Source organism: Penicillium waksmanii (genome assembly GCF_028829765.1).
Source record: "Penicillium waksmanii strain IBT 27052 chromosome Unknown utg000005l:1.0-5232799.0:1.0-5237142.0, whole genome shotgun sequence".
Classification (NCBI taxonomy): Eukaryota; Fungi; Ascomycota; class Eurotiomycetes; order Eurotiales; family Aspergillaceae; genus Penicillium; species Penicillium waksmanii.
This window is the reverse complement of record NW_026643252.1, coordinates 4031463-4050544: the sequence shown is the minus strand read 5'-3', so window position 1 is coordinate 4050544 and position 19082 is coordinate 4031463. Positions and strand designations below refer to the sequence as shown.

At 48.3% G+C, this 19082-nt stretch overlaps 9 protein-coding genes across 9 annotated transcripts; 5 read left to right on the top strand and 4 right to left on the bottom strand.

The window, feature by feature from the left end:
* Positions 1-77: 77 nt before the first annotated feature.
* Positions 78-3128, top strand: N7481_006420 (CHAT domain-containing protein; the record flags this gene model as incomplete). Its single annotated transcript, XM_057265639.1, has 1 exon — positions 78-3128. The coding sequence occupies one exon, from the start codon at positions 78-80 to the stop codon at positions 3126-3128; it is 3051 nt and encodes a 1016-aa protein (XP_057123359.1).
* A 90-nt stretch (positions 3129-3218) lies between these two features.
* Positions 3219-7074, bottom strand: N7481_006419 (uncharacterized protein; the record flags this gene model as incomplete). Its single annotated transcript, XM_057265638.1, has 8 exons — positions 3219-3434; positions 3502-3567; positions 3662-4402; positions 4655-4680; positions 4739-5012; positions 5097-5826; positions 6187-6567; positions 6623-7074. 8 exons carry the CDS (start codon positions 7072-7074, stop codon positions 3219-3221), a joined length of 2886 nt encoding a protein of 961 aa, XP_057123358.1.
* A 584-nt stretch (positions 7075-7658) lies between these two features.
* On the top strand, positions 7659-8243 carry N7481_006418 (VOC family protein; the record flags this gene model as incomplete). Its single annotated transcript, XM_057265637.1, has 4 exons — positions 7659-7789; positions 7865-8027; positions 8082-8173; positions 8225-8243. The coding sequence occupies 4 exons, from the start codon at positions 7659-7661 to the stop codon at positions 8241-8243; spliced, it is 405 nt and encodes a 134-aa protein (XP_057123357.1).
* A 348-nt stretch (positions 8244-8591) lies between these two features.
* Positions 8592-9576, bottom strand: N7481_006417 (uncharacterized protein; the record flags this gene model as incomplete). Its single annotated transcript, XM_057265636.1, has 5 exons — positions 8592-8711; positions 8765-8920; positions 8975-9061; positions 9117-9382; positions 9444-9576. The coding sequence occupies 5 exons, from the start codon at positions 9574-9576 to the stop codon at positions 8592-8594; spliced, it is 762 nt and encodes a 253-aa protein (XP_057123356.1).
* A 1076-nt stretch (positions 9577-10652) lies between these two features.
* On the top strand, positions 10653-11492 carry N7481_006416 (alpha/beta fold hydrolase; the record flags this gene model as incomplete). Its single annotated transcript, XM_057265635.1, has 1 exon — positions 10653-11492. One exon carries the CDS (start codon positions 10653-10655, stop codon positions 11490-11492), a length of 840 nt encoding a protein of 279 aa, XP_057123355.1.
* A 955-nt stretch (positions 11493-12447) lies between these two features.
* Positions 12448-13400, top strand: N7481_006415 (uncharacterized protein; the record flags this gene model as incomplete). The annotated part of the gene is made up of 3 exons (XM_057265634.1): positions 12448-12646; positions 12716-12787; positions 12859-13400. 3 exons carry the CDS (start codon positions 12448-12450, stop codon positions 13398-13400), a joined length of 813 nt encoding a protein of 270 aa, XP_057123354.1.
* Positions 13401-14208: 808 nt separating this feature from the next.
* N7481_006414 (uncharacterized protein) lies at positions 14209-15529 on the top strand (the record flags this gene model as incomplete). The annotated part of the gene is made up of 2 exons (XM_057265633.1): positions 14209-15047; positions 15082-15529. The coding sequence occupies 2 exons, from the start codon at positions 14209-14211 to the stop codon at positions 15527-15529; spliced, it is 1287 nt and encodes a 428-aa protein (XP_057123353.1).
* Positions 15530-15985: 456 nt separating this feature from the next.
* Positions 15986-16378, bottom strand: N7481_006413 (uncharacterized protein; the record flags this gene model as incomplete). The annotated part of the gene is made up of 2 exons (XM_057265632.1): positions 15986-16177; positions 16232-16378. Coding segments are annotated over 2 exons (339 nt in total), but the record flags the coding sequence as incomplete, so codon positions are not given.
* A 1328-nt stretch (positions 16379-17706) lies between these two features.
* On the bottom strand, positions 17707-18891 carry N7481_006412 (uncharacterized protein; the record flags this gene model as incomplete). The annotated part of the gene is made up of 4 exons (XM_057265631.1): positions 17707-17928; positions 17992-18096; positions 18266-18671; positions 18821-18891. 4 exons carry the CDS (start codon positions 18889-18891, stop codon positions 17707-17709), a joined length of 804 nt encoding a protein of 267 aa, XP_057123351.1.
* Positions 18892-19082: the final 191 nt, after the last annotated feature.

The window sequence follows — 19082 nt, the reverse complement described above, 5'->3', positions numbered from 1 at the left end:
GTCGAGACCTTGGCCGAGTGAATGCGCTTCAGTTCAAAGAGAGTGGGGATTTGGAAAAAGGCGAAGCTGCGGTCAGTATGCTGAAGGAAGCTCTACAGGTCGAGCCAGACTCGATGTTAGTGATAGAGAGCCTTGCGGATCATCTTCGCATTTTCGCAGATTATGCAGACTCCGATGAGATGCTCACAGAGTCAGCGAAGATCTTGGAAAAGGCCTACAATGAGAGTGAAGATCCAAGCGACAGCCTCAGCGATGCCCAGGCCTTGACTTTTATGCAACAATTTAAGAGAAGAGGTAAACCCGAAGACATCGAAGTTGCCATTCAGCGATTTCGCACGTTGGTTGATCGGTCGCATAGTCGAGTAGAGGATCAAGCACAGTATCTTTTGAAGCTTTCTCAGTGCCTATTGTTAAGATTCGAGGCCTTTGAGAAACAAGATGACCTCGATAAAGCTCAAGTCGAGGCTACCAGAGCCTTTTCTCTTGAAACTACCCCTCAATTCATTAAGGGGGATTGTATTCGTCTTCAGGGACTGATTTCCAACGCACGATACAAGTGGAGCAATAATCCCGAATACCTTGATCAGGCAATAACGCAGTACCGAGAGTCATTGGAAAAGGTCAGCGACAAGAACAAGCATCTGGTTCGCAATGATCTCGCAAATGCGTATTATCTCAAGTTCAAGAGAACGTTGCTACTTGACGATCTTTCTGAATCAATCAAGGGGTATGACTTTGCCCTCCACGAGCTCCAACAAAGTGGAAGAAAAGATTCCAAGAAAGACAGCTTAATGATCTCTCATGGATTAGCCATCTCACTTACTGCACAATTCGAGGTCACTCAACAGCAACAAGACATTGACCGGGCTATCACTTGCTACGAGAAATGCTTTCAGGGCGCCGCAAAGAAAACCATACATGGTTTGATTCGGGCCAATAACCTCGCCCTCGCCTATCAGGAACGATACAAACTCACGGGACAGATTGACGACGTGAAAAAGTCTCAGACCGTCTTGCTTGAAGTACTCGCATGGGGCCTTGATGTGCACCCAAATAACCGATGTAACATGCATAACAATCTCGGGCGGGCATTTCTACTCTCATACATCGAGCTCAAAGAACCTTCGTACTTGGACTATGCAGAAGAGCATTTCCGCAAGGCTGATGCAACGGGTTGCACCCTCCCTGACTTTCAGATAGCGGCTTCAGTGAACCTCTCCCGGGTTTTGCTACTGAAGGCCAGGCAAACAAAACAACGCCGGGACCAGCTTGCTGTTTTACTTCAACTCACAAAAAGCCTCAGCTATATAGGGAACATGCAAAACATAACTAATTATTCTCACACGGATGGAATCATCTACAATACCCTGGAGTTTATCCTCGATTCTTGGATGGATTCAGGCTACAGTGCAGAATCCACCTCTGGACAGCTTTATTTGACCGCAAGCAAAACACTGATCCCTCATTTGAAAACTCTCCAAAGTTCCGCCATTGCCCGCTTCTATATTTTCGCCGCGATTGCGCAGCATGTTGTTGCAAAACAGCCAGGGATTGCTCGCGATGTGATCCGCACGACCGCCGAAATCTTACCCAAGAGCATGCTCCTCAGCTTTGATCGCAAGGATATCCTCAATAACCTCGGGAATTTCGTCGGTCTGCCATCCTTTGCCATCGCCTGCTCACTAGCCGCAGGGGACTCACCATACATCGCCCTCGAGCTCTTCGACAAAGTGCGCAGTGTCATGTGGGACAGCGTGCTATCTAACAAGATGACTCTCCGAGAAAAGGAAATTGAGAACTTTCCCGAACTGAGAGATAGATTGACACAAGTGCTAAAGCCTCTTGCTGGGGCCAAGGGTTCGCAGAAGACGCCATCAGTGAGTGAAATAGGTGGAATGCTAGTACAGCAACATGAAATCTATCGACAAGGTGTGGAATACCAGCAACTTTGGGAGAAGCTAGAATCGCACCCGGAGCTCGAAAGGTTTACATGTTTGCCGGAAGAGGTGTCTGCCCTCGCCGAATATGCCGAGGAAGGTCCTGTCATCATCGTGAACTACGGACTCTTCCGTAGCGATGCCATTATTCTGACCAAGGAAGGAGTGGAGTCGGTTTCCCTTCCATTGCTCACTGGACAAGAATTGGAAGAAAATGATAATCTGTACTTGGAAGCCCTCAGCATCATGAGTATCGATCTCTCCGTTGCCACCCAGAAAATGAACCAACTTCTCGAATGGATCTGGGATGCCGTTGCAGAACCAATCTTTGATCGCCTTGGGTTCTGTGGCATCTTAACCGATGCAGAGGATCTTCCACGATCATGGTGGATCACCACTGGTCGCATCGGAACGTTTCCACTCCATGCTGCAGGAAACCCTCGCAAGGGGGCCGCTTGTAACGTTCTCGATCGGACTGTACCGTCTTACATCAATGGACTTCGCGCCCTCGAATACACCCGCAGTCGACGCAGTACTCGACCAGATGTCCCGTCCAGATCTGAGAAGCGTGCACTCTTGATTTCAATGGAATCAACGCCAGGGATGGGAGAAGAGGGAAACCTCCCAGGCGCTGCGAGGGAAGTAACCAAAATCGAAGAGATTTTCAATCGCAGCGGTGGAAAAAGTAAACTCCTACACAGTCCAAGTCGTGTCGAGGTCCTACGACATCTTAGCCGAGCAGACTTTGCCCACTTCGCCTGTCATGGTGTCTGCGACGGAGATGATCCTGCCCGAAGCGCGCTCCGTCTGACAGACTGGCAGACGAAGCCACTTGATGTTGAATGTCTTCTTCAACAAATCCAGAAAAACCAAAGCGACGTGAGACTGCAACTTGTGTATCTCTCAGCATGTGAGAGTGCATCAAATAAGTCTAAATTCCGCGACGAAGGACTGCATATAGCTGGTGGGTTTCAAATGGCCGGAGTTCCCCACGTCATTGCTACTCTTTGGCCCGTGGACGACACATTTAGCTTCAACATGGCTGCACGGTTTTATCAACAGCTCAGTGCGCTGGGATCAAATTGCGACCCCACGCAATCAGCTAAAGTGCTTCGACAGGCTGTTGTCGAAATGAGAGGTTCGGGTGCAAGTTCATTGCTTTGGGCCACATACATACATCTGGGTCCGTAATCCCTTCTAGAATTCTGCTTTGGATGATGATCTAGCCTTTGTTATTTGAATCTATTTATATGTACGCAAGTATTGTGGTATGTCTTATCTTCACCAATCATCATCATCGTCATCAACTTCGAGCTCGTCATGCTCCTCTTCCTGCCCATCCCCATTTTGAGGAGGCCGATAGGACGCAGCTTCAAGAACAGCTTCGCAAGACAGATCATATTCCATACCATCATCTGTTTTCAGGGAGGCTTCCACGGTTTCCTTCTCTGTCGCGTCACCCCTGAATGTAGTGCGTTTATTCTGCGACCCGAGTCCCTATGTAAAGTGAGCGCGTTAGTAGACAGTCTCTCATTCGGGATTCTCAAGCGATATCCACTCTTACCCCGATAATAGGTCTGTATTTGAACTTGAGTCCTCCGAAGAATACTACTCTTCGACCCCCTGTACCCTAACTGAACGTCAGCATTATATTCTCCCCTCAAAGAAAATCACTCCTAAAAATAAGCACGAAGAGGGGTTTGAGACATGGGCAAAAAACATACTTCATCCCCCTTCACTCGTATCCACCCCTCTGCAGACCCGCTATCAACCCAGCCCCCCTTAGGAGCAAGCTCACCGATTTCCACAAACCCGACGTTGAACCCGACGTCAACAGCTCGATGGCGTTCCCGCCAGCAGTTCACAGCCGCCTCCTCCGCGGTCCAGATACTCGTGATCACCCACAGCGCATGATCTTTTAGTTCAGCTCTCTCAGTCAAAAGCTGTTTAGCATTTGACGCGACCCATCGCTTGAAGGGTGTCGCGTGGTAAAACCTCTCATGCTTAATCGGGGCACCGGTGATGAGCACCGCACCAGTGGACTCTTTATTTTCGAACCGATAGCATGACCCCAAGCTCAAAGGCACACCCGCAGCGGCCAAGAGCGCACTCTGCGATATACCTGCTGTCAGATCGATTTGGCGAACGCGTGTGGTATTGCCCAACTTCGGGCCCCAGGTATGTTCCTCTGGTGTCGCCATGGCGGGAAGATCATCGGGTAGTGCGAGTGAGGCTGTAAACGCAGATTGCGTGAATGGTGGCTGTGAGCGTTGCGAAAGATCGATTATAGGATTCCAGTCCCCATCGTCGTTGAAATATCCCACCATTCCCGGATGAAATGTATCGCGGGGTTGAGGGCGATACAGGGCAGTGCCGTACGGATGGCATTGCATCTGTTCCGCATATTCAATGTCAAGAGGCTTTTTAGAGGATGAACCCATTTTTCTTGAAATGGCGATTTCCGGCTAGCCACTGGCGACAGGCAACTTGAATGAGAGCTAATTACCAGTGGAAAGGAAAGAAAGTGTACTTAGAATCACTCAATGCTGACAGTCTCGAATGCGGGGTCAAATGGGGTCAAAAAGGCTGCAGATTGGGCTTGTTTATTTTTAGTCCTCGCCCACGCTACTTTGTATTTCCTAAGAGCAAAGTCGAGAATAACAGATCGAGTGAGCTGATACTAGTGCTTTTATTGATTGAACAATGGTTCTTCGAACCGGGATGAGGTGCGAGTAGCCTAGAACTGTGGTGTCCCGGATGCATTCATTCGTCAAAACTTCTGAAGGAATCTTTTTTCTTACGCCAAATTGTCGCATTATCACTCTTTGGGGTCGTCAAGGCCCGGGAGATGGCGCTCTTACTCAGAATCTCGCGGAGAGTAACCCCACGATTCATATCTCTGACTTCTCCACCAATGGCCCCCACGGCCTTGAAAAGTTCTGTTACACTTGTGAGGCTAGTGCAACCCAGTTTCAAGTCAGGCTGGTGGCCATCTTGGGAGAAAACTAGGTTAAACTGCTCTTTGACAATCTCCCTGGACGTGAGATAGAGTGTGATAGGGTTTCGAGGGTCAAACTATGGACATCGTCATGACTCGTTAGTATTGTGTTTGAATTGGTAGGTACTAGGATAAGTGAACCATTTCAAGCTCTGACTAACCTGTTCGACCAACTCATACGAGTCGGTATCATCATTTATTTGAGTCAGGTTGGAGATCTTGCTCAAGATGAGTATCATTGAATGGACGCCGGGGCCGCCCAGAATAACCACTCTTAATTGAGTGAGTCTTCCAAAGCCACGTTTCTGGTATGACAGATCCTCGTCGAAGAGGATGTTTGCATGCGGCGAGATAACCCCATCTTTTAGTGTGTAATTTATCTGCGCGCGCAGTCTCTCAATTCGCACTTCTTTCTCAGCCCTTTCAATCTCATTACCACACTTTCGAGCGAGATTCTGGAGATCCAGAATCACATTTTCTATCGCTTGATATCCGTGCCGCTCATCGGTCTGCTCACTGTACCTAAGACTATGGGCAAGTAGCATTGGGTACCTTTGAATGCGGACGATCGGGCTCTTCATGTATGTATCCCAGCCCAGCCTTCTGCCAAATTTGTGATCCCGTGTCTGGTTGAGAAATCTTTGGAAGTAGGAACTCTTCGTAGCCTCGACCTTGATTGCAGAGTGCAGGCGGGGATACAAACCACAGAATTCCAGATAAATCGGAGTGGCTTCACTCAGCCATCCTTGAAATATATCGGGGAAGTTAGTGATCCAAGGCCCTTCGGTCTCTTGCCTCTTGAGTAGTGGGTCATATAGGAAGGTTTTGTGCAACTGGTAAATCCGGTGATGGAAGCTAAATGTCTTTTCGGCAAACTCTTGATTCGAACCCCTGGAAAACATCGTTGATGGATCCAATATCAGGCGATGGTAATAAAGATAATGAACGACTTGAACCTGGTGGAGAAACCCCCCCCCTCGGTGGTTATTAATTCGTGGAGCAGATTCTGGCGCTGGATTTCCTTCCTTGGGACGGAATCAATATCTGGCCCTAGTGACCAATAATTCTGCCAATCTGGGGAATCAAGCATATTCCCGCTTAGGAAATCCTTTACAGGATCGCTTGTTATTAATAGAGAGGGGGTTGATGTTGTTGTGTGGGACGTCGTTCGCGTTGCTTCGCTTTCTTCTCCACTTCTCAGTGTGGAGGTTTCTAGAGAACATGGATTCGCCATTAGAACAGTCATCTTACCCGAATCGGCATTTTGCCATCAACATACCAGAGGTGTCCTGCACATCTGTGTTTAAAGATACTTCTTCTTCTCCCTGGACATCCGCCGCGTCGTTCGAGTTTTCAGAACCCGTGTGTCTCTCCCGAGCATAAGCCTTTGCCAGAACCTGACGATAGGCAGTTGAGTTGACTACCTCATCATCAAAGGTAAACAGTCTCGAGCTATAAAGTGAAGCTTCATCCTCAGAAATGCTGAGGGTCTTGAAGGACATATCGTAGATGGACCTCGGTGCTCGCGAAACTTTATTGGCAGACGCAGAGATGCGGGAAGTATGCTGGGCTACCTCGTTGAGGATGGCCGTATTCTGATCCATCAACTTTTTGAGTTCCGTTATTGTGCCACTTCGTATGTGTTAGATAGATTCGTTAGTTCTTTTAGGAAAAGGACAGTATTTACACTCCCAGTAACTGCATAATGAAGCCAAGTGCTGTCTGAAGACCACGCATCTGGCCCAAAAGCTCCTTCATCGTACTTTCACTCCACAGATAGCGAAGTTTGGCAGTAAACTTTAAATCCACTGAAGTTTGTAGTACCTCCGATTCTGTCAGCTTCGAGATCTCGCTCTCAAGGACATCGAAAACCACATAGCAGCCTGTCAGTGCCTGGTCCAAAGTTGACTCAAGACTAGGGTGGCTCTGCAGCTTATCCGATACGGCATCTGGATCTTTCAATATACAACTCTGGATATGAGACATGGACGCGGATATCAATGTTGTTTCGGTACATATTGCAGAGATGGTGAGGTTAGCGTTGTCGAATTTGTCCTTGAGATCGCGCAGCGCTTTCGCTGTCTGTAGGCAGCTTGCCGTGAGGCCGGCTACACTTGCAGATATTGAAAGCGGATCCATGCCGGTTGGTGGCAGGAATAGAGTATCGATAAGCTTGACAGGAGTGGGATTCAAGAGGAGGGGTTACCTTACGCTAAGCTGTGGCGGTGCAGGATGCAGATTGCAGATCACTTAGTGGGGGCCAAGGCTGACTCTTCACAATTTGACACTTTATGTGAGGAGTCTAAATACGACGGGGATAGAGGTCAACATGTAGAAGCATTCGACCATAATAATAAACATGGGAGAATGAAGAAGCGGAATATGGCAACTAGATGCCTTTGATGCCTGTGATGCCTTGGTTCTAAGGCATCAAAAGACATCAAACATGTAGTTCGTTACACTTTAAACAATATTTGCTATCGAACTTAACAGGTGACTTGTGAAAGAAGAATTGGCATATAATGAGTAAAAAGACCTGATTGTATATACTCAAAATAACAATATGCGCACCCCACCCTTGTAGGTAGGCTATATGGTTGACGATATCGGGATCCCCGGATCGGCGCCGATCACAAATCGCCGAGAAGTTACACCTCGCGGGACCTTCGACTTTCTCTCTCTCAATTTCAAACATATTTTTACATCAACTAGAAGAGAGAAAAATGACCGCAAGGTTCGCAGTCAAGAGCTTGGACCATTTGGTTCTAACAGTCCGCTCCATCCCGGAAGCAGTCAGCTTCTACACGACCAATCTAGGGATGCGTCATGAGGTCTTTACTTCGCCCAAGGACCCGTCGGTAGAAAGGCAAGGACCATGAATATAAGCTTGTTCTAATAATATTCGTCATGATACTAACGGCTAAGATAGACATGCTTTGCTCTTTGGCAGCCAGAAAATCAACCTTCATCTGTCGGGCAAGGAGTTTGAGCCCAAGGCACAGAACGTCAAGCCTGGGAGCGCCGATTTGTGTTTCTTGACGGATGAGAATGTCGAGAAGGTTCTTCAGGCTTTCCAAGATGCTAGAATTGAAGTAAGTCATATGTAATATGGGAGGTGGTGTATGTATGTTGCTGACACATGACAGGTCCTCGAGGGATCGCAGGTTGTAGAAAGAACTGGAGCGGTTGGGAAGATCCGGAGCGTTTATGTGAGAGACCCGGATGGAAATCTGATTGAGTAAGTGCCTTTTTATCTCTCGCAAAGCCAGACTGAATTAACTTGGACTAGAATATCAAACTACGCTTAAACTAAGGGATCGAGACCGCATGAAACTCACATGCGCCAGGATTTGTCCAATTTATGAAATAAGCGGGATTCACCTTGGGAAATAGCGCTTTCCGAGTAAAGAATAGAAAAGTTTAATTTCTGGTATTAGACTTGTGACATAGTGTCAAAAGGTTGTTCATCATACAAGGTCCGGGGCCGACTAAATCCACGCTTCCCTGCCTCAAACGGACTACTCCCGATCATAGCCTCAAGGGTGCGGTCTGGCGTAGACTTGGCATGCACAGACATGGTCACGTCCTGGTCCTCATGGATATTATTGGGTTTTGATAGCCGTGGCTCAACCCCTCATGTATCTCGACGTCGAGACTCATGCGGCGAATGCCCATGCCAGAACACCCATAAGCGCCGCGAGAACGGCGTTTTGCTGGATGGGCGCTGCGGCATTGAACACAGGCGATGCACTAGAAGAGGTTGTTGGAGAAGTTCCCTATGATTGAATTAGTCAACTGCAAAACACGTAGCAAGAACAACTGGTCATACCTTGGCGGAACTCGAGACATGCGAAGTGACTGAAGCAGTCACAGATGTCGAAAGATTGGGAGTGCCCGAGGCAGTCGCGATGGTCGAAGTATGCTCAGCAGTTGTCTTGGCCGAGGAGCTTTCACCAGCAGTGGCTGTAGTTGTACCAGTCTTGCCCTATCATTGAGGTCAGTTAGAAGAAATATCCGATGGGATCAAAGCTTGTCATACAGTTTCCGACTCGGAAGTCTTCGAAATGGATCCAGAAACCGAGGAAGAGCTTTGTTCGGTAGCGGACGTGGTGATGGCAGAAGTCTCCTATGAAGAAGATTAGGTTATGAAAGAGGTGAGAAGTATGAGTAATAGGACATACCATCTTCGCAGTCGAAGCCTCACCAGTGGAGGAAGAGCTTTCTCCAGAGCCGGTCACAGATGCAGTGGCTGGCGACGGCCCCTGGGCGGAAGAGGGACTGGGGGTGGCATCGACATGACATTCGTTGGCGGCATTTTTGACATCTTCGCCGTAATACTTCCAAACATCCTGAGTCAAGGCACACTTCAGACAGTTCGAAAGGCGGGTTTTGAAATCTGCGGTGTCACAATAGTCGCCGCCTTTGTGCCAATATGCGGTGATTAGGCCTATGGTTTCCAGGTAATGTTATTCACATATCTCACAGTCGTGTCTCTGATTAGTGCTTACCACAATCCTCATGGCAGTTGTAGTTGGGGGAACCGGGTTCCTGGCGCGAGAACAGGTCTGGCAGCTGGAGCGCCAGCACGGACGACAGGAGGAGAGCAAAAAAAGCCACTCGAGGCAGCGAGATGAACAACATGATGATGGGAATGTAAACGAAAGAATGAAAAGCAAATAAGATTGTTGGAATCGGATCAGGGTGTGGAGGTGGAGGCGGAGGGTGAGGAGGAGAGGAAGAAGGAGAAGGAAGGGCAAGTGAGAGTTGTTTATAGGCATCCGTGTACCGGAATCGGATACTGCGGTTTTGCATGGCGAGGTCTCCCCTTCCGACTTCCTCCAGTACTAGCGTATCGTTGTTATTGTTTGTTCCTTCCCGGCCGCACAATTTGCACAATTTACAAACATGCAGTTTGTTTCACTTGTTAACTGGCGGACTAGTGATATTGACCTTCTCGCCTACTGCAACCTTCAGGCATGCCTTCCAACTCATGTAACGACTGACTCGTCAAATGGCTAGATCAAATCCATTCTAGGACAAATATCAAATTCGACCACAAAGCTATTGAGGTACGCCATTTGGCACCACAAAGGCCCGTCAATGATACTCTAACTTGACCAAGAAACAGTCATTCTCCATAACACCTCGGAGATAAACTACTGCAAGCCACTAGTAAAAGTGGAACCAGGGACCAGCGCTTCCTTTGACGGGTGGGGTTGCCCTGTCTGAGCTGTCGCCGCTTTTATGACGGCCCTTAGAGGCAGCCACAGCGTAAACCTCATACTAACTAGTAAACACAATGCTGTGCTAAAGCCAGTGGCACACATTAAACTCCTAGTCTACTTTCAGGTCTTAATCAAATTAGTAGCCAGGCCTTGCAAGCTTGATGTAACCTTTCGATGGTCCTTTATGTAGCTTTTTTGATCGAAGTCACTTTTTTTTTGGATCCTCTCTTCCAACAACTCTAAATTCTAATTACAAGATATAACGAGATATCGCACATTTCCAAGTGAATATATCTGCTTGAAGGACGAAAATTGAACGATTTTTCTCTAAGTTTTCTCTTATCTACGGGGAACTCAATGGCGCGTGCTTCGTATTTCCTCAATTTGTCAGCATCACAAGATAGCGTGATTATAATCATAAAACTTCCCCCCCACCATGAACTTCACCCTATTTAGTCCTCGTCTATTCAAAACAAATTGACCCGAACGAAAATGGAGCCTATCCTATCTGCAAATGAAATCGGCGAAGGACTGCCCATATTAATCATCCACGGATGGGAGCTACAAGGAAAAGCCGAAGAGTCGGACTTCGAGCCGATTTTCAACACAATACCAGGCCTTCGTCGAATTTACGTCGACCTTCCGGGCATGGGAACCACGCCTGCAAATAACGTCAAAGACTTGGATGATATATACGCCCGCCTATCACAATTCATCGATTCGCGACTTGGAAGGTCGAATTTTCTACTCGTCGGCTCATCGTGCGGTGCTTATATCGCACGCGCGATAGCCCAAAAATACATCAACCAAGTCGATGGACTGCTATTGCGCGTACCACTCATCGAGCCAAAGAACAGTATGCGCGACCTCGATGCTTTCAAGACATTGGTTGAAAATAAGGAACTCATGTCGACGATCTCCACTGAAGACAAAGCCCTTCTTGGAGACGTTCTCGTCCAAACGCCCACCTACATCCAAGCTTTAAAGGCGAAACAAGAGAATGTTTACATTCCAGCGGGAAATGCAGCGGATAGCGAGGCGTTGGGTCCGATCCGAGACGATCCATGTCGATACCAATTATCTTCTGCGGTGCTCGATGAAAATGCTAAGTTCTTTGCACCTACCCTCATTGTGTGTGGTCGGCAAGACCAGAGTGTGGGCTACCGGGATAGCCTTCGGCTGCTGGAGCTTTATCCAAGATCAACTTATATTGTTCTTGATCGTGGTACGCATGGCCTTCCCATCGATGACTCGGAGAGGGGTGTTTTCGGGGCCCTTGTTCGTGACTGGGTAAATCGGGTTGGTGAATGGCGGGATCGTCTTGATGTGTAAAGGCTAGTCAGACCGATTATATCTATACATTTGTGCAAAAAATTATTATTGAATGATTCAAAATTGCTTGAATGAACGGAATTTAGATAGAGTAAAATTGTTTATTAACATGATGTGGGGAGGTGGTCCAATCTACTCGAGAGACCAGGGGAATGCCAGCCATCACGTCGGCTTGGCAAAACATCGCCTGACCACAATCAGATGTGCTCAGTTCTACCCAGGGAGCATAAAGCGGCGTGAGAAAGGCAGAAAGAACATGGAAAACTGCAAGGGGATACTAGCCAGGGTAGTTGGTAGTTGGGTCTGGGCGCCAATCAATCTTATCAATCTAATCTCCCCACCCGGCGAACGACCATCCGGCCTTCTTCATCTGAACCATCTGCAGTGAAAAAGCGAGCTAAGGCGGCGCTAATGCTTCCAGCACCTTAATTCACTCAGTTAATATAGTAAGTGTCCAATAAAATACCTCCGTACCCCTCCGGTAACATGTTGTCCGCCACATCGCTTCGCTCGGCCATCTGCTGTTGCTCGGGCAAGCGAGGCATTGCATGGCTTGGCGACGTTCAAGAAGTGGTACGGTAGTACTCGCTTCAGAGTTAAGGGGACTAGTTGGAACTTTTGGAAGAAGAATATGTGGTCATCTCCACCTCGTAGACCATCTCTCGGGATATCTTGCCGAGTAGTCATGTGTTGAAGCAGTGGGTACCCTTCAATATGCCAAGATGTATATAGTAAGAAAGGCGATTCTCTTCTTCGTAGTTCAGTAGCTAATTTTGTAGGCCCAGAATTTCTTGCGGCGCAGTTTGCCCTTCCCTCCAAACTCGCCTCATCTGCTTTGACTCACCACTCCCTCCCAACTATCTGCCCTTCCCCTCCTTCCTTTCTACCTTTCTTCCCTTCTCCCAGCAGACATCGTGTTGTACAATTAACAAGTTTGCACTCAGCCACAAGCATCATGCATCGACAAACAGTTTTGCTGGCTCTCGTCAGCCTTTTCCTCTTCTTCGTGCACGCCGCTGAGACACCCATGGCCACAGACATGGGACCGGCCGCCTTCCTCTGGCCTCCGGATCGCGTCTGGGGAGCCGCACAAGACAACACTCCTCCCTGCGGATCCTCAGCCGGCGTCACCAATCGAACCGAATTCCCCTTGAGTGAGTGACAGACTGCTTAAAACTATACCAAAATTCCGTCCAGTTGCTAACTTTACCTCCCACCTGCAGCCAACGGCAAGGCGTCTTTAGTCCTACAAGACGAATCCTACAACATCAACCTGGCAATTTCCTACCAAAACAGTGAGACCCAAAACAAGCAAATAGAAAAAGAGACGAAAAGAAAAAAGTACTGACAGTTCTTGCCATCCCAGATCCAACCGAAAATAAAGACTTCACAACCATCGAAGACTTCCCCGACCTCGTCCCAGGACATGAATGTTACGACGTGCCAAACCCGCCCAAGGACATCATTTCGGGAGCGAATGCCACTCTCCAGATTTCCTACCTTTCCACCTTTGATACGGAGAAAAATGAGACCTTCTACGCCTGCGCGGACATTACCTACGTCGAGCTGAGCGCATTCAAGGGATTTGTGTTCTGCCGTAACATCACGGCGCCCGAAACGACATCGACGAGTGCGAGCACCGCTTCCTCAACTGCGACGGCATCAACCTCGACCTCGACCTCGACTTCTTTATCTTCCTCCTCAAAGGGCTCAGGTCTCTCGGGTGGCCAGATCGCTGGTATTGTGATCGGGTCTTTGGCGGGCGTGGTACTTGCTGCTGTTGGGGCTTTTATTCTTTGGAGCAGACATCAGAGACAGATTCAAAGGGATAAGGTTGTTGCTGTGAGGATGAGTGATTGGGGAAGTGAGCCTGGAAAACCTACTTCTGGGCAGTCGCGAACCGCCTGATTTGATGTGATGTGATGTGATGTGACATGATATGACTTAATCTGAAGACATACTGTGAATGATGCCCCGAGTCGGGGTCTTAATCTTATGGCTTTCCATACCTTGTGGATCATCAAACTGTACCCTGTACTCAATTACGGCGCTTCATATCGGCAACGGACCCAATAGGCCTGTCTCGCCATACTGACTTCCCTTTGTTGAGCTATTCCGTCTGCATAAATTACTTGATCTTGATAATTCGGGCTGTTGAACATGTAGCTAGATAGTGTCTGGGGGAGCAAACATTCAAAACAGAATTTAGCGAAGGATAGCAACTGTTTCTAAGCTGAGAATCAAGCAAATATTGGGCAAAGCATCGGTTAAGAATGGAAAACAAGTCTCCTTTCTCGAACCCTAATGCCAAGACCTGCCATACTACATTGAGAATAATAAGTAGTCTCGGAATAGCTATTTTCCAGTATCGTTACCTGGACGGTATTTTACTTCTATAATTACAAAACTCATGTCTCGTCCTTGTATTTTCTTGGAGAACAGTGGTAGGGCTGACGATCTCGCGAAATCCACCGCATCTATCCCCTTCTCGCACGTCTCTCCTCGTTCCTACGCTAATTAAGAGTCTGGGAGCTTTCTCGGATTGTATAGTAAGTATCTATGTATATACGGCTTTATACACCTTGGCCCCCTCACAAAATTTAAAGGGATTGTACTGTACGGCTCGAACTGCATCCCGATACCTGTCCATCCCGATTCGATTTTCACCCCAATCACTACATATTTCCTTACCGCCGCGCCTTCCATAAGCGCTACAATGAGCGCTGAAGAGTTCCTGGCCAATGTTGAAGGCGGTATCGTGCTAGTGACCTGCCATGAGGATATCTTACGGATCGCATTCATCTACTTGGACGAGGGGCTATGGAACGACAACGGGGTATTCGATGTTATAGAGAAGCTGCACGCACATGGCTGGTCCTTTGGCGAGGGCGAGTTACGCTTTAATCGTACCCTGGATGTATTCTACCTCGCGCAGCTCGCGGCAGCAATCTACCGCTATACCTCCCAACTGGAAGGTGACTTCCCCTCCTTCTCCGATTTTCCTGCCTTCTATACAGCCCACCATGACCTTCTATACTCCTCCGTCTGGCGCTCCTACTACTCCATTCCCTATCTCACCCAGCGCACTACAGCGCGCTTCTACCGCCTGCCTGATCTCCAGGACCTTCCTGACTCCTCTTCCCCACTATGCCAGCCGTGCCATAGTCCGGTATCCGCACATGTCTTGAAACTCTCCCGCTGGGCTTACACTGTTGGGCGCACGCGCCGCAGACAACCTTTTCTGCCATTAGTGACTCTTACGGCAGTAGCCCTCAGCACGCTAAAGTCAACCATGACATGCCTGCACGCGGCCTACCCCAGTGCACCACCTGATTCGGAATCACATGCGCGCTTCTGGCTTGACTATTTTAGTCCTGATCTATCTTCATCTTACCTGGCTAGGATAAATCCCTGGGAAGAATGGGTGCCCAATCACTTTGGGATATTGGTCGCGCAGGGAAAGTATGATTTACACAGGTCAGAAGCAGAGTACCTCGCACGGGTTTCGGGGGAAGAGATGGCCAAAGGAGATGGTGAGTCGGAGCAAGTGATGTGGTGTGGGTTGCCGGATGGAGGGATTGGAGTACAGGCGTGGTGGAGGGGGGTGGGAGGAAGAGATCGGGAGTGAGGAGGAGGTGAATTTCCTAGCCGCTGTTGCGGTAGAGGAGACAGTTGGACTAGGACTAGAAGGAATCGAGATGGATGAGTTAGACCTGTCAATCCGGTCACATATACTACTAGCAGTTATGCAGGCTGCGGTGAAGGACAGGCAGGAGAATGAGCATTTCCTGGGGGAACTGGAGAGACGGATGGTTCAGAAGGGGATGATTGGCAAGGAGAGGGCAGAGAGGTGGATCAGGGAAGCCTTGGGGATTATGGAGCCGTATGTACGCGTATGGCAGGGTGTGTGGCCTGGTGCAGAAGAGAGGGGAGAGATGCTGCGGCGGATTTTGGTGGAGAATGCGCAGCTCTTTGCACGCTGGAGGGTGTCACCACTTTCGAAGCAGTTCACTTTTGAGCTGGGGCCGAAGGAGTAAGGGATTTAGACTACCATTACGACCATGATACAGCCATTAGACCGATGTGGAGGTATCTATGTATGTATTTACAGAGTCAAGCATCCAAGACCTTCGCCAAAAAAAGCTGCTTGGACAGTTACGAACTGCACGATTTAATATAATATGATACAGTCTAATCTAATCTGAAAACCCCTCATAACCCCCCCCCCCCGGCCTACATGTTTGCGAATGATGAATCAGGATCTTTATCTCATACTAGCATTCCATGCCTTATAGACCATCGAACTGATATCAGAAATACGCGAAAGGAATACGAGAAAATAAAAATATACCAGACTAATTCCCACCACCACCACCTTATATCTCCTCAAGCTGACATCAAAGAATATCACCAATCTCCGGTGAACGAGTATAATGCGCCTGTCAATCATCACTATCACGCATCTTAAGAAAAGCCGGCAATTGCGTAACCTGTCAATACAATTTCATCCAACCCACATTATACCCAGTGCACCCCTCAAGGGGCTCCTCCACATCCACATCACCATTCGCAATATCCTCTTCATCAAGCTCCTCCGGTCCCCATTCAGCATACACCATGCGAATAAACCCCGTCTCATCTTGATCCACAGGGGCATTCAGAACCGACTCCATAGCGTCCTGATCCTTGGTGATGAAAAACCGGTATCGACCAGTCCGTGCACGTTAATCTTCACTAACGCCCTGTTTCTCTTTCCTCGCAGTCTTTGCCCACTGGTCGAAGTGGCTGCGAAGAGTAGAAACAGTCGTACCCTCGAAGGAGGGGTCTTGCAAGACCGTTGGGGTGAATGTGTCGAGGAGATCAAGACCACTGTAGTACTCTAGGACTCTGTGACGGGGCTTAGGAAGCGAGTTAGGACTTTTTCTCAGTCGGTGTTGTTTTGGTATATGCATCTGTAGATTTCGAAGCCCCAAGTTTTGAAACTATCTTTGTTTAGGAGGGCCTCGATTTGGTCGGCGTCGTTAAGATCGGAATCCATTGTTGGATCGCGTTTTGAAGGGGGAACTTTCCTGTTGAGAAGGTGTTGATGGCATTGTCGAGACGGGGTAGTATACTAGTATGTATGGACTTTGCGAGATGTGAAGGGTGGAGGTTGATGGGAGTAGGGAAGCGAATGACGCTCGAGAGGGTGAAAAGGGCGGAGTTTTGGCTGTAGAAGCGTGGGAAGTGTGTAGGTCGAAGAAATCTTCCGGTAGTCTTGGTGTGAAGGTTCCGGTTTCTGGTATGAGGTGATAGGAGAGAAGTAGGAGTGCAAAAGCAACGCTAGACAACTTGAAGTTCAAGTTAGGCGGTTGGGCATGGTCTAGGCCGGGGGGGGCGGGCCGGATCCAGGGTTGTAGGGCCTAAAAGTTGGGGGGGAGGTTATAAATAACTTAGATGGTACTTATTATAGCAGGTAAACTAGGGCTTATAACTTTTGTAGACTAAAATTGGCTACTAATTGTTATTTAAGAAATATGTCAAAGTCTGATCAATTTAGAATACTAGCTGACAACTAACTATTTATTGCAGGTTTACTGCGATGTAAATAGGTTACATAAGATTTCCAAGCAAATTGGGAGTGTATCCGACAAGTAACAACTAGTAATGGTTAGTTATTCTGTCGTGGCATACTGCGGTCCCTTTTTCTGCTGCTGTGGTCCGTTGCCGATATGAATCACTGGGGCAGGCAGCTTATATGCTACTCTGTACTAATCTCTGGCCTTGATAGAATGCATTCCCTTCTCTACTTCAATCGTCGATTCGGCAGGATTAGGAACCCATGGGGGACTTTCGAGCTTCAAGTTTAATAATGTATTCCTCAGCAGTATAGATGTGGCTTGGAGCATAGGTGTGTGACAAGGACACAGAAATAAGAAATACTAATATTTGTCTAATAAAGCCAAAAAAGCCACCGTTCCCGAATTAAAAATCTTTCGTACCCAACGAAGCTCAACCTGGTCGAGATGAACCAAGCAACAACTTGAACAATTATGTATAAGAAGAATCAAAACCAACCACCCATTATGTTAAAATTAGTCTATCAGGACATCCCTTTGGAATTTGATGCTGAAGCACCGAACCGAACCAGGCCGAAAGAAGAAGAAAAAGAAAAAAAGCGTAAACCGAAAAAGTCGAACCGATTATCCAAAGCATAACCCCTTGAAAGATGTGATCATGTCGAATAAACGCCATTGCCATTAAATCCATCACGGGAAGACCGCAGTGCACACTCGCTATGTTTCCGGCTGCTGTCCGAACCGGAAGTACAGTACCAGCCTTCATCAATTAATTGGTGCTCCAGATCTCGCCAGTACTGTGCTTTGCCTCCAGCTCCTGTTTTCAAGTCGAGGTCGCCGAGACGGATTTCCACGGGTAATGATTCGTTGCGGGGGATCTGGGTGGAATATTAGCCTGAGTTCTTTTCTTCTAGACGGGTGGGAAGAGGAGGAGGACATACCTTGATAAACATCGTACAATCACGAAGAGTCATATCCAACGAGTTCTCCCTCGATCCTTCCTCAGGCCCGAACAATCCAACCTCCCGAAAAGCCTTCTGTCTAGACTGCAAATTCCTCAATGTTGAATTTCGGAATAAGATGCCCGCAAGCCGGACACGGTCATGGTCATTACCAGCACAACCCCTGACGAACCCCGTAGCACGCAGTACATTCTCAAAGCACTCAGAAACAAGATCAAGAGGACAAAACGATCGCGACTCCTTCAATCCTAACCCCCCTCGCGTCCCGATTCTTCATTTCCCGAAGCGCACACGTTCGACACCGTTCAGCGCCGACTGGTGCAGACGGGGACTGAAGTAGCCATTTCGGCTTGAACTCGGCCAGTGTCGCGCCCGGGTCGGCATCATTGAAGACTGTCATATCGGTAATAAGTAGACCGAATGGTTCATTCAAGGCTAGGTACCCGCCATGGCGTTTAGCAGGCCTGGAGCCATTTCGTTCCTCGGCGCGGAGTAATTGATTACAGTGGGGGATGAGGTCATCCGGGAGTCGAATCAGTGTTTGGTCGACTAATTCGTCGGTCTGGAAAAGTGGGCGGATTTTGGCATTGAAGTTTGCGGCGATTTCTTTGTAGCAGACGTCGGATGCAGTCTGTTTGCGTAGGCGAAGTAATTTGCCTCTGAAGATTGGGGGAATAGTCGTAGTCGTAGTGACCCCGCCATCATCGCGAGTGGTTGTTGATGATGATGATGATGACGAGAGCAGTTGTTTTGAATCATCTTTCTTGACCGCTAGATGGGAGGTGGATGGGACAAAGCGGTATATCACATTTGCTCCGCCTCGGCCAGGTAGATGAGCTGAACTCCCGGTGGGAGCTCGAGGAGACTGGGTTTTGTCATTCGGGGGCAATGGGGAGAATGGGGAGGAGGAAGTGGATGAGTTCGTAGAAATAGATTTCCTTTCTTTTTTTATGATTTAGATTTCGATTCCCAAGAAGTCCGGGGTTGCAGGGGGGGCTGATAAGGCGAGTGGAGGAGGGAAGAGACGATTGGTCACGCGAGATCAAGCCTGGGAAGCTACTCGCCGATCG